General features: G+C 43.7%; 1 protein-coding gene across 1 annotated transcript in view; it reads left to right on the plus strand.

The window, feature by feature from the left end:
* ATP2A2 (ATPase sarcoplasmic/endoplasmic reticulum Ca2+ transporting 2) overlaps positions 1–5,070 on the plus strand; it is a 60,017-nt gene extending 54,947 nt beyond the window's left edge. The window contains exons 16-20 of the mRNA XM_058531396.1: positions 278–480; positions 2,259–2,344; positions 2,616–2,749; positions 3,363–3,480; positions 3,577–5,070. Of these exons, the coding sequence (XP_058387379.1) occupies positions 278–480; positions 2,259–2,344; positions 2,616–2,749; positions 3,363–3,480; positions 3,577–3,846 (811 nt within the window). The 3' untranslated portion in view covers positions 3,847–5,070. The remainder of the gene's footprint in view (positions 1–277; positions 481–2,258; positions 2,345–2,615; positions 2,750–3,362; positions 3,481–3,576) is intronic.
* The last annotated feature ends 9,393 nt before the right edge of the window (positions 5,071–14,463 follow it).

Below are 14,463 nucleotides of genomic sequence, written 5' to 3' on the forward strand. Positions count from 1 at the left end.
GCTGTCTGCAGCTGCCCCAGTGTGCAAAGGACGCCCTTTAACATAGAGACGAGTTCAAGTTAAGTCCATAAAGTAACCAAATTCTTGGCCTTCTAAAAGTTAACTTTAATTTGAAATTGGGTATAATAAATGTTTTATGATTGCCAAAAAAAGTTATTTCAAGCAATCATTGTTGCTGTCCATTGATTTTTATGGAGGAGGAGGAGGTGGTGATGCTATTTAAATAGTAGCCAAAAATAATTTGGGGTCTTTCTCCTCTTTCCTTGGGTGGAAACAGTATTTTCCTGACAGCAGCTCTTGGATTTCCTGAGGCTTTAATTCCTGTCCAGCTGCTCTGGGTCAATCTAGTAACAGATGGCCTGCCTGCCACTGCACTGGGGTTCAACCCTCCCGATCTGGACATCATGAACAAACCACCTCGGAACCCGAAGGAACCACTGATCAGTGGGTGGCTCTTTTTCCGTTACCTGGCTATTGGCTGTGAGTAGTTTTTTATATTGTCGATTTTTAAACAAAATGTTTGTGAGCCAAAATTTTGTAAATTCATCCCTTAAAAACACATTCTGGGGCCGGCACCGTGGCTTAGCGGTTAAGTGTGCGCGCTCCGCTACTGGCAGCCCGGGTTCAGACCCCTTCTCCAGCCCTGCTGAGGCCACGTCCCACTTACAGCAACTAGAAGGATGTGCAACTATAACATACAACTATCTACTGGGGTTTGGGGAAAAAAAGGAGGAGGATCGGCAATAGATGTTAGCTCAGGGCTGGTCTTCCTCAGCAAAAAGAGGAGGATTAGCATGGATGTTAGCTCAGGGCTGATCTTCCTCACATACACACACAAAAAACACATTCTTCTATTCCTATATTAGGGTAGCAAAAAATGGAGGCTTCCTTCTTGCAGTTGAATGAACTGTATACCCAATTTACAGTGAAGTTAGTCCTTGTCCCTGGGCCTTTGTGAATGAGGTTTTCAGATTTAACCTGTGGGCACAGGGATACAGGGACAACTCCGGTGATATAATATCACCCAGATATAAAACTAAGTCCCCCTTTCCCTAAGTGAGAGAAGGGATTTTGTGTGTTTATCAGCAATGGTTGGTAAATGCATGGGGCCCCGGCCACGGATCAGGTTCTTCTCCATATGTCATCTGTGTAGACCTCATCTTCCTAACCCAGGGTGCCACTTCTCTTCCCCATGTCACAGGTTAGGAAAGCGAGGCCCAGAGAGGTTAAATGACTTTCCTAGGGTCTCATGGGAAGGTTTTAATACATTGACATGACTTCAAATTCAAAAAGCACACCATGGCATAAAGTGGGAAGGCTCTCAGCCAGTCAGCTCCCCTCCAATGTTAACAGCTTCTCATGTGCCTTTCCAGAGATACTGTAGCAAATAGATATAGTTTATGTATTTTTGCAAGCAATGGCATGCTGTACACACCTGCGTGCTGAACCCTGTCTTTGTATTTCTCCCTCTTTGTCGGGTAATTCCGTGTCACCACATGTACAACTGCCTCCTCCTCCCTGTGCACCAGCTGCCTGCTGCTCCGCTGTCGTTGCTGGGTGAGAGGGTGTGTGCGCTTTTGTCTTTTGGTGGAGGCTGCCACACTGGGACATTCTCTTATTCTCAAGTCCTCTTATTCCCAAGTTCTCCACTAACCCTTGTTGCTTCTTTATAATAAACTCCATGAATTCAAAGGTAATTGCGGGGGGGGGGGCCTCCCAGAATCAGCTTTGGGCATTGCCGTGTTGCTCAGTTTTCTGCACTAACTGCTCTAACAGTGTTTTCATGTAATGGTTCTGCCAGCACTCTGATGGAGCAAATAAATTAGTGTACAGCTGGTAGCATCAGTTTGGCTAAAAATCATGGATGGTGTGATCTGGTCCTCCAACATGGTGTGTGGCCTTGTGTGCAGGACACACACCTGTAGCCTTAACGTATTGGCTGCTGATTAGAGAAGGTCATGGCTAGAGTACAGGTCCTACCAATTCTAATAGGTACTTTTTCTCACAAATTCTGGAGGAAAAGTTGCCTGGTTCTTCTGTACCATAGACACCCCTCTCCCTTGCAGAAACCCTCCATCTAGCTCCTTTGGCTGATGGGAGTGAGCAGTTGCTAGTGGTAGCACAGGCTCTAGTTATCACCGACACACTGTGTCTTCCCTCTCTGGCCTGAGGATTGGCCCACAAGGCAACACCTGCAGTGGATGCTGCAGGCTGCAAACCCCGTGTCTGGCAGCGTCATGATGTTTGTTTGTTCCCAGGTTACGTCGGTGCTGCTACCGTGGGTGCTGCTGCGTGGTGGTTCATTGCTGCCGACGGTGGTCCAAGAGTGTCCTTCTACCAGCTGGTATGTAGTCATACCTTTCTGTACCTTAGATGCAAAGCATCGTAAGCCCTCACAAACAAGGTTGTCCTTGAGTTGTCTGTGGTTTGGGTGTTTGTCAAATAAGTTTAAGGCTCAAACAATAAGCAGTTGCATTTAAGATTATTCTGAAGGACCAGGGCTTCTCTGGGAAATGGGGTGAGATCTTGTGTGTTCTGGGCTTAGTGTGGAATTGGTGTGTGGACTTTGGAAATGTACTTGGCTGATCAGGAACTTGATTGGGCTTTTATTGCAGAGTCATTTCCTACAGTGTAAAGAAGACAACCCAGACTTTGAAGGAGTGGATTGTGAAGTCTTTGAATCCCCGTACCCGATGACAATGGCACTCTCTGTTCTAGTAACCATAGAGATGTGTAACGCCCTCAACAGGTCAGCGAGTCTTCTTGGCAAGCTGGGGCGAGAGCTCTGACAACCAGGGCACTGGGGGATTGTGTGTGTGTCATGGTTGATTGGATCACAGGAAAGCTCTTCCCTCCCAAAAAGAAAGGAGAACAAGCAGCACCGGTTTTAAAAGCTTAAGTCGTCATCACCTCCAGGAAGTAGTGGGAGTGCTTAGCCACATGTTCCTTAAGAGACACTGGAGGCCAAAAATAGGGATTTCAGTACCTCTGTATGCCAGTGCCCACAGGGAAAGAACTCTTGCCCTTTCGCATTGAGACAAATGGTATCGCCCAATTAAGCCAGTGACAAAAATGGAAAATTCGAAATAGCCTAAGTGTCCAGGGCAATTGAGAGCAGCTTAGAGCCCAGTGAAGTGGAACCTGCTGTGCCGAAGCCTAGATTTAAAATTGGAAGTTTGTCCTACATCTGAACATTCTTCCTTAACTTTGCCCCAGTAGAAACATTAGTAGAATTAGGTCAGTGGGCAATGCCAGGTTAGCTGCTGCCTTATTGAAGTGTAGCTCCGAACAGTCTGTCCCTAGTGACACATGCCTTTGCCTTTTTTGTAGGCATATTTCATGTACCTCTCCTTGTTTTGCAGTTTGTCTGAAAACCAGTCCCTGCTGAGGATGCCCCCTTGGGAGAATATCTGGCTTGTGGGCTCCATCTGCCTGTCCATGTCACTCCACTTCTTAATCCTCTATGTGGAACCCTTGCCTGTAAGTGGTGTCGGGGCGGGGGGCGGGGGGGTGGTCTGGGGCCTGACTGCCTCTCCAGCAAGTCTGGGAGCTTGACGAGGCTTCTTTGTGTTTCAGCTTATCTTCCAGATCACACCGCTGAATTTGACCCAGTGGCTGATGGTGCTGAAAATCTCCTTGCCTGTGATTCTAATGGATGAAACGCTCAAATTTGTGGCCCGCAACTACCTGGAACCTGGTAAAGAGTGTGTGCAGCCTGCCACCAAATCCTGCTCGTTCTCGGCATGCACCGATGGGATTTCCTGGCCATTTGTGCTGCTCATAATGCCCCTCGTGATCTGGGTCTATAGCACAGACACTAACTTTAGTGATATGTTTTGGTCTTGACTGACAATTTTACATAAAAAAGATGTTTAACTTAATCAATTAATTTTTTATTGTTTAAAGCAACTGTCTACTTCTGCTGAATTTTCACATGAACATATTGGCTGGTGAAGGTTTCATACTCTAGATTTTGTTTCGCTTTTTCTGACTCCAGTGGGGCAAGATTTTCCTTTTTTATACACATAATTAAAGTGTCCATTGACATGTACAGAGAACTAACACTATTTTATGCAAATATTTTTTTGTAGATGAAAAAGCATGTACAGTGTTCTGTTTAATACTCATCCTTGTATAAAAAAATAGTTGAGCCAGCAGACATTGTCAGCAAATTAATTGGCAGCAGATTTTAGGACATGAATGTGTGTGGTTTTTTCTAAAACTAAATAGCATGTATTGTGTCTTTTGCATGATTATCTGGATTTAATCTGAGATCACAGTCTAATTTTTATTCATAAGCCAATTTTTCTGCACTGAGCAGAGTACTGCTACCTCAGTCAGTATTTTTTGGTTTGCCACTCCCCTCACCCCTCTCGGCCCTCCTTCACCTCCACCCCCCACTCCAAGCCCCACTCGGCTGCTTCTCCTGTAGGGTTTCGATGGTTCTGTTTACATCAGTCTTAACAAGAGGTATGCCTGTTCTCGCTTGTGCAGAAAACATTGTTCCAGATTCAATCGACTGGGCTCATGTCCCCTCACATAGTTTTTAAGGTTATTTATTTAAATGTCTAATGTATTTTATTGTAACAGACATTGTTTTGCCAACATCGCCTATTTCAGTGGCACTTCACAATCTAGTTTAAAAAAAAAATAAAACATTTTAAATGGACAGAAAAATAACTGTCTTGTTTTTAACTCTTAAGTGGCTTAGCTTGAACTATCTAATAGATGTGTCCAACTTTCTCTTAAGTTGTTAGCTCAGAACTTTAGTTTTACTTTGCTTGAGGGGAAGAAGGATCCTGTTCTGCTGCAAAGGTAGTTGTAGGAATTTTATTTTTTAATGTATAGGTACTAATTGTCATCTGTGATACATTTTATGCAAGTTTCTGCTGGCCTGTTTTAGCCTGGTGTAGAGAACATAAGGGCAAGTGTGTGTGTGTGCGTGTATGTGTTTTGTAAAATCTGTAAATAGCACATGACCAAATGAACATATTGTATAGAACTATTTTTATTTGAATGTGGCACTAACCACCACCATCGTTACTATGATAAATGTTTGCGCATGTTCGAGATCAGTCTTACCAACAGTGTACAAGTCATTAACAGTCCTAACTGTGGTGTTTTCCTCCAATGCCTTCCAACATCCATCAACTAACGTGAGTATTCCCTGGAATTTGGATGCTTTAGTCTAAAGGTGACTGCCACCAAGTGAGTTAGCTGTATGACACTAACGAATAAGCCGCTTGTGTCACAAATTGCAGTGTTCTATGACTGTCGCTGAGAGCAGCAGGCATACAATGCGTGGTACCTGTGCACACATGGGCTGGGTTAGCTGACCCCGGGTGTGATGCCCGTAGACTCCACACAGTGCCTAGAACAGTGGCACAGCCAGATGTTGGGGAGGGCCTGGGGGAAGAGAAACTCATTCTGTCGTGGTCAGACTGACAGGCTGAGGGACTGTGCCCGTGCTAGTTCCGAGATGAGGATTCTCAAAAACTTCTTGTGGTTTTTTTGATCTGTTAGCTGCAAGAACTTCCCAGAACCTTGCTACCTGGTTCATTAAAAAGCAAAAAGCTAGTGAAAGCAAGTAACTAAACCAGTGAACTCATGCACTCGTAGGTTCGTCTTAAATAGGCCACCTTTTTTCACCTTCTGGGTTACAGCCTTTGCAGCTGAGACTTGTCTTCTCTCTCCAGGGTATGTTAAAGCACAGTTATTAGGGCATGGCTCTGCTCAGCCAGCAACCAGCCAGCCTAGTCGTTAGCCAGGGTAGAGGCGGCCTAAGCAGCCTCCTTCCCTGTATTCAGTGGGCCAGCAGCTCCCTCCCTTGAGGCGGAGTGTTCTCGTGAAAGCATTTGGGCCCTGGTTGCTGGGCCATCCAGAAGATGTGATATAAATGCTTGGAATTTGGGGAGAAGTTAATGGGTATCAAGCAGGATGAGGTGCTGCCAAGTTCAGAGGTTTTGAGTTTAAGGGGATGGAAGTGGAACATGGAGACTGACTCTAAATGCAGAGTCCTGGCCTGGCTCACTGAGGCCTCTCTCAGAGGAAGGGAGGTTGGTTTGCTTGGCAGAGAATGTGGGGGGTAGGTTTTGCTGGTTTTAGCATCGTAAGGCATAAAAAGAAATGAGTTGAGTGGATCAGATGCAAGGAGTACGTCTTGGCTGCACACCAAAACAGGATGTCTAAGCTTGTTAGGTGGTGTGCTATTCACTGGAAACCGAACTAACCAAACAGTCAACTTTTCCTGACTCAGTTCCTTGATTTAGTGGCCTGTACAAAATAAGTTGAATGGTGTGGGCTGCTGTAGTAGGACAGCCCCAGATGGCCCCAGGCCAGCTCTTGCCTCGTGGTTTCTCAGCTTCAGGCCCGTCCAGCCCACGGAGGTGGGCACCCATTTCCCTCAGCCCAGACAGCTGGGAGTGGGGAAGACCCACTGCTGCCTCGGGCGGAGTCCTTTTGTTCTCTCTGCTTCAGGCTCTGCTGCTGAAAAACATGTCCGCATTGGCGCCTCCTTAGCAATCATGCTGCTATGGGCATATCCCTGGCCTCAGGCCTGCATCCTGCAGTGAGCAGCAGGGGCCCAGTCCCATCCTCACCCAGCACCTACAGGAAGGCCCTGTGGGACACTCTGCTCTTGCCACCGTCAATAACAGGATGGGGTGGCGTCATCCTCAGACCCGCCATGCACGTGCCGTCAGGCAGTTCTCACCTGAAACTCGCTCCAAGTTCTTTCCCAATGGGCAGGCGGGCCAAAGGCCCATCCCGTTGGCATTCTGCTTTTGCCATCTCCCAGGCGTCACCCAGCCTCTTTGATAGAGCCTGGCCTGGAAGAGAGCAGTCTCACATATCCCCTAACTGGGAACCGCTCCAGCAGCTCATCCTGCATCTGCACAATGCAGGTGACACGTCCTGTAGGGAGAGCTGCATGAGCTCACAGGCACACAGGGCACCTGCCAGCCTCTCCTTCACAAGCAGCTGCTACCACATCGCCCTCAAACTGGGGCCTCAGCCCCCTGAACGTCCGTGTGGTGGGCAGACCTCAGGAATATCTGTAACCACAGGCGTTAGCTCAGTGTCTGCCAAGAACCTACCCACTGCCCGGAGCCAGAGCCTGCTGCGTCTGCAGCACCCATGAGCTAAGTCAGCATCCGATGCCTTTTTAATTAACCATCAGATTCTGTCAAAACCACCACCCTGCACTTCACAATGAGGGTGATCTCCAGGCTTCTTTATTGGAAGGGAATGGTGATAAGCAGCTGAGGTACAGCAGTTCCCCTTCTAGGACTGGGCAGGGTTGGGCCTGCAGCCCAGAGGCTGCTCCCCAGGGAAGGAAGGGGAGGGAGCTAGAGGCTTGGTGCCGATTGCTGCACTGCTCACTTCTGCTTCGTCTGCCTTACCCTCTGCACTGCTGACAGAGCTTTTCCTCCTCTTGCCCTCCTCACTTCTGTTATACCTGAAGCAGTTCAGTGTCTGCCTGTGGGATGCTCCTGTGAGCCAGGGGTGGCCTTTGCTCTGAAGCCAGACAACATGAAGGGTCTGTGTGGCTGAGCCAGTGAATCTAGATGCTACCCTGTGTGGGCAGCACCTGAGGGATAGTTAATCAGAAATGCTGGTCTTAAAATCTTAAAAGTTCAAACTGAATATTCCTTTCATCTGTCACTGTTAGTCTTAAATAGTTATTCTAACGTTTCCTCGCCAGATTTCATAAAGCTGATTTCCTCTCTCTTTCCTTTTCAGCAATACTGGAGTAACCGCTTCCTAAACCATTTTGCAGAAATATAAGGGCGTTCGGTTGCGTGCATGTCGTTTTTAGCAACACATCTACCAGCCCTCTGCATGATTGATGTTGGGGGAAAAAGAAAAGTAGAAACAAGTCCCCAATTCATTGTGTGATATGTGGAGGAAACACATGTATTACCAATGGGGTTTTTAGCTTTTAAATCAAAATAATTATAAATGTATAATTCAGCTTAATGAATCAGAAAGCATCTCCAGAGAATTTTGGTTTCTTTGCTGCAAGAATGAGGTTTTGAAACCTTATCCAAGAACTTAGAAGCCATCAGCCAAGTCTCCATATTTCTCTGCGCAAAATGTCATAGTTTATATAAATGTACAATATTCAAGGTTCAGTTGTGATGCATGCCTTCAGTTGTAAGTAGCCAGATTTCTCTATGGTGTCATTGAAACGTGCTACTTTTTAATTGGCCCTGTACAGTTTGCTTATTTATAAATTTATTGAAAACACTACAGGTGTTGAATGGTTAAAATGTAGGCCTTCAGTTCATAACTTGAGTTATTTTTTGAGTGTGCAAACAGCTATTTTGCACTGTATTAAATGTAACTTATTTAATGAAATCAGAAGCAGTAGACAGATGTTGGTGCAATACGAATATTGTGATGCATTTATCTTAATAAAATGCTAAACGTCAGTTTATCACAACGCATGTTTGTAGACTGTAAATAGACATCAGTTGTTTTATTTCTGTGCTGGTAACAACAAGCATTGCACAGACATGGTTTCAGGTAAATAAATCTATTCTACGATAAATTCAGTGTGGTGTTGACTGTTATGCGGGAGGGGCCTGCGCCCTGAGCAGTTTTGCCCTCATGTGGATTAAAAAAACAGGAAGTTCTTGGACTTGACTTCTGGGTAGGAGAGCAGAGTGGTGGAAGGTCTCCTCATGTGACACAAGATCTATAAGATATTCCTACCCTGGCTCCACTGTCTCAAGTGTAGGGAAAGCTGAGTGTGTCATCAGTGGGGTTTTCAGAGATAATTAACATGATTAAAAGGTGGTCAGCAGCTTGGAGACCGTAGCAATGGAGAGATGCCTGTAATACTGTTCAGATGCAAAATGTAAAATTCTACATTTCTATTGTTAATAGATATAGAAAATAGACCTGAAACAGGTACTGGAATTCATTCATTTGATGAATATTTAGTGCTTATCTGAGAAGGATGGGTTTGAGGTGGAGTTTTCTCTAGTTTCCAAATTCCCGAAGATTTAAGGGTTCTTAAATCACTTAAAAAAAGAATCAGGGCTGCAGTGATAGTTGGATGATTCTATAAGTTGATTATATAAACCTAATAAGAAACAAATACAAGTCCTATCGACTCTATAGATATGGGGAAAATATTTGATAATATTTCACATCCATTCTTGATTTACAGAAAAGAACTTAGAAAATGAGAATTATGGATACTCTAACATAATGAAAAATAAGTTAGAAGTATTGAAACACCAGAATTACACTCACCGTCCACTACTGCCCACTACTTAGCACTGTCCTGGAGAGTCGCTGCCATCAGACAGGAGAAGGGAAAGTGCCTGGGAGTGAACAAAAAAGCAGCAAGGATCACGCCGGGTCAATAGGAACATCTTGTTCTTAGGAGAGTCTGATAATTCGGGGGAACTGATATCTTAATGTGAATGATGTAATTCATCTATTAATGATACATGAAAATCGAACAGGCATTTTAATCAGACTGATTCTAATGAAAAAACTGCAAGAGTAGCAAGGAAGTATACCAGACCCCTCAAACATAAAGCTACAGTCATCGGGCCGGCCCCGTGGCTTATTGGTTAAGTGCGCTCGCTCCGCTGCTGGCGTCCCGGGTTCGGATCCCGGGCACGCACCGAGGCACCGCTTCTCCGGCAATGCTGAGGCCGCGGCCCACATACAGCAACTAGAAGGATGTGCAACTATGACATACAACTATCTACTGGGGCTTTGGGGGAAAAATAAATAAAATAAAATAAAAAAAAAGCTACAGTCATTAAATGCATTATTTGAGATGGTGGCATTTCAGCATAGGTAAAAGTTGGGTTATTCATTATGTCAGTGGTCATCTTGGAAAAAATATGGCTATATCTCTTACATCCAGTGATTTGGTTTGAAAAAGCAAAAAGTTTGAAAAATTAAACTATACCCCCAAAAGAAAAATGGCTAAATGATACAATAAACAAAAGAAAACCTAAATGGCTTATAAATATGAAAAGATGTTCAAACCCACTGGCAAATTAAAATCCCAGTGAGATACCATTTTGTGCCCATCAACTGACCAAAAAATGGGACTTCTAATACCAGGAATATGGAGAATGGGCCCTCCTTACATTGCAGAACAATTGGGTATCAGCTAGTAAATTTACAGATGCTCTGAACATACAACCCAGCAGGTCTACTCCTAGATTTACCTTAGAGAATTCCTCACACGTGCTGGGAGAGCTATACCAGGATGTTTCTAAAAGAAAAGCATTGCAAACAACCTAAATGGCCCAACAGCAGCAGAAAAATGGTAAGTACATTTGAGGCATGTTCAAATCACACTCAGCACCAAGGAAAATTAATAAACTAGAACTGCAGATATCAACAGAGATAAATCTCCCTGCACAGTGAAACCAAGTGCAGTGCATATCAAGTTTAAAATATGTAGAACAATACTATGTATCAGTCTCTAACCTGGCCCATGGGCCACTGCCCTTCTGTGCTGAGGTAAGTGCACCGGAACGTTAAGGCACAGCTTCCTTTATGAGAAAGTCTTGCCCACAAAAAAAAAAAGCTAAACAGTTACGAGGTGGATTTACGTTTGGCTGCACACTCGTCGCTTCTGTGTCTAGTAGTAGCAAATGGATCAGTAATGAGTTTGCAGAGACCAGCCACAGGGATAGGAAATGGTGAACTGGATAGTGCTTACTTCCAGGAGGGAGGAAGAGAGGTGAGAGGAGGGAGGGCAGGCACGGCTTGACCTCTATCAGTAATGCTTGGGGGCTCTGTATGTAGGTGTTCATTAGGCCTCTCTGCATGTTGGAGATTTTTTTTTTACAGTAAACGGTAAAAATAAAAGTCGAGAAAATATGGAAGATGAAAAGCCTTTCTAAGCGTGACACAAAATCCTGGAAAGAGCGTGAATAACTGACTACATAAAAATGTAAAAATTGCAGACTAGATTACACCTCTCGAGTTAGGAAAATAGATTTGCTATGCACATGATAAAGAATGAATTCCCTTCACATGTAATTGGTAAAGAACAAAGTTGGATATTAAGCTCTCCTTTGTAGCTGGCATTAGGAAACAGGTACTCACGCTGATATCAGGTAAGAATATCACTTGGCCTAATCTCTGGAAGATAATTTGACAACATCTATGAGATTTTTTAACATCCATACCCTTAGATCAAGCACTTTAGTGAAATCCTCCCACACGTTCACAAAAACATAATCCTGCTGCACTGTTGTAGCAAAAGATTGGAAATAAACTGGATGCTCATCAATAGGCAAGATGTTGGATAAACTAAGAACATTCATACCACGAAATATCATGCAGCCTTCAAAAAAAGTAGGGGCCAGCCAGCCCAGTGGCGTAGCGGTTAAGTGCACGCACTCCGCTTCAGCGGCCCCGGTGGGTCACAGGTTCAGATCCCAGGCACGCACCGATGTACTGCTTGTCAAGCCATCCTGTGGCGGAGTCGCATAAAAGGAAAGGGAGATGGGCACGGATGTTAGCCCAGGGCTACTCTTCACACACAAAAAAAATAAAATAAATAAAAAATTAAACACACACAAAATAGATCTGTGTAAGCTAGCAAGAAATGGTGTCCAAATATGTTGTCTGCCCAGTGAACTATTCAAGGTCAGAGCAGTTTGTATAATATTCTACCATTCATTTTAAAAAAAACAAGGAAATTATGTAATGTTCCAGTAATGATGGTTGCTGAAGATGCTCTGATATAGATGGCAGATGGTGGGAGCCAGTTTTCCTACTATTGGAGTGAGACGTCACAGATAAGCAAAGGGCGAAGGCTAGAATGATCCATGTGTAATGAACTACTGTTGGAGACACCAGAAGCAACTCATATTTAGCTTAATATCGATACAGATGATTCCATGTAGAAATATTTCTAGTTATGTGTATACACACATGTATTTCCTTGCACTGTCAACTGGGAGGGCTGAGAAGCAGGAACACTCCAGTAGCAATGAGCACACTTAGCTCCCAGTTTTAGGTTTCTAATATCATTTTCCAATAAAAGGAATCAAGTCTCCTCAGAGAAACGGCTGATTCTAGAGCTGGGCAGAAAATATACAACACGTGCCTGGAGAACACTAGTGCCAGAAAGTAAAGAAGTGCTCAAAAACAAAAACAATGATGTTAAAAGATAGGGTTATGTCAGAGGGACACAGGAGCCAACTGGAAAAGCTCTGAATGACCAAACCTGGGACAATTAGAGCAACAGAATAAAGTAGTATTGGATCATAATCCAAAGTATAAAATAAATATCCATGAGTCCATACTGATATAAATAAATGAGAGAGACTAGAAATTTCCCATGCAGAATTCCAAGTAATTTCTGTAGATACTCTGCCCTCAAGGAGGTGAAGCAGAACTCCCCGTTCCTCAGGTATGAGCTGCACATAGTGACTTCTTTCCATGTGGACAGGGGCAAAAATAACCCACAGTGAAGAACCTGACAAGACACTACCTCAGCCAAGTGATGTCATCTTGAGATCATGGATCCTTGATAGGAAGTGATGAGAATGGCATTTTACCTGTGGTCTTCCTCCCAAAAGCACATAACCTCAGCCTAATCAAAGGGAAAACACCTGACAGATCCCAACAGATACGCTGCAAAATACCTGACCAGTACTCTCTAAAACTGTTAAGGTCATCAAAAACAAGGGAAGTCTGGGAAACTGTCACAGCCAAGAGGAGCCTAAGGACGCACGATGACTAAATGTAATATGGTATCCTGGATAGGATCCTGGAACAGAAAGAGGCAAAAACTAAGGAAATCTGAATAAATTATGGACGTTAGTTAATAATAATGTGTAAATCTTGGTTCATAATAATGTGTAAGTATCATGACAAATGTACCATATTGTTATAAAATATTAATAATAGGGGAAACGGTCTGGGGTATATGGGAACCCTGTGTACTATCTGCTCAGTTTTTCCAGAAGTCTAAAAATATTCTAAAATAAAAACTTTATGTTAAAATGCTGGGATAAATATTTTTTAAAGTCCTCATAGAAGCATCAAAGAACTACAAGACAGTACAGAACTTCCAGGCCAAAATCTAAGAGAAAGCAAGGGAGATCATCAGAACATCCAAGGTCACTTTTCCCCCAGTGGCATCTACCTATCCAAATAAACTAAGCTGTGAAAATGAGCAGGGTTTTGAGGGCTCACAGAGTGAAAAAGGCACAGTCAAAATCCAGGGCTCACCAAAAGTGGGAAGTTTCCGAGGACATTAAGCTGTGACCCCGAAGGGCTAACACCTCAGGGTAAGGGCGAACCAGAAGTAAACCTGCCCTTCCCCAAAACTCAAAGGACTGAAGGCAGCATTGCCTTGGTGCTGAGCAGAACTAGAAAAACATGTCCACCCTAGAGAGAGTGTAAACACTGGTCTTTAGGATCTGCAGCCCAAACTACATCCTAGAGGTGGCCTATGAAACCTCAAGGCGTGAATGTAAAGTCACCGGAAGTACCCCTAAGCACCAGGCAGAAATAAATGTAAATCCTCTCTAGAGGAAGGCACCTTCATTTCACGTCTTGGGAGAGCCACACAATTATTTTTCAAAGCAGCACACAGTAAAAGATAACCAGCCACACAAGAAAACAGGGAACCATGAGTGAGAGCCAGCAAAATTAAACATTACAAATCCATCCAGACTTCACATATGGGAAGCAGAGTCACATAATGTGGAGTCACCACACGTGTCACTTTATGAAGTGGTATGTTCTGAGAAATGCGATGTTAGGCGATTTCATCACTGTGCGATCATAGCGTGTACTTACACAAACTTGGATGGTACAGCCTACTGCACAGCTAGGCTCTATGGTACTAATCTTATGGGACCACCGTCGTATACGCAGTCTGTCATTGACAGAAATGTCACTATGCAGTGCATGACTGTGTAAGATATAGATCATAAAACATCCATGCTTACTTTGTTTAAAGAAAAACAGCCATACTTAAAAATCTGCAGGAGGCAGGAAATTACAAAAGTGAACCTAGCACATATAAAAATTAAATGGAATCCTAGAAATGAAAAGTACAATCACCAACATGAGAAACTTGATGGATGGATGGATGTAGCATCAGAGTGGACACAGCAAAATAATGAACGAAGTGGAAGACAGAAGAAACTATCCAGAATGCAGCAGAGAAGGAGAAAAAAAGCAGGAAAATATGGAAGAAAGGTTAAAACACCTGGAAGATAAACTGAGAAAGGTGACCAAGTCAAACATGTATTTTATCATAGTTTCAGAAGACAAGAGTATGAGAAGGGTTTTATTTGAAGACATAATGGCTGACAATTTTCTAGAACTGATAAAAGACAGCAATGCACAGATGCAAGAATCCCAACAAATCCCAAACAGGATAAATAAAAAGAAATCCAGCCCTAGACCTAGTATAGTGAGCTGCAGAAAAGCAAAGACAAAATCTTAAAAGCAGCA

This window comes from Diceros bicornis, chromosome 35, assembly GCF_020826845.1.
Source record: "Diceros bicornis minor isolate mBicDic1 chromosome 35, mDicBic1.mat.cur, whole genome shotgun sequence".
Classification (NCBI taxonomy): Eukaryota; Metazoa; Chordata; class Mammalia; order Perissodactyla; family Rhinocerotidae; genus Diceros; species Diceros bicornis.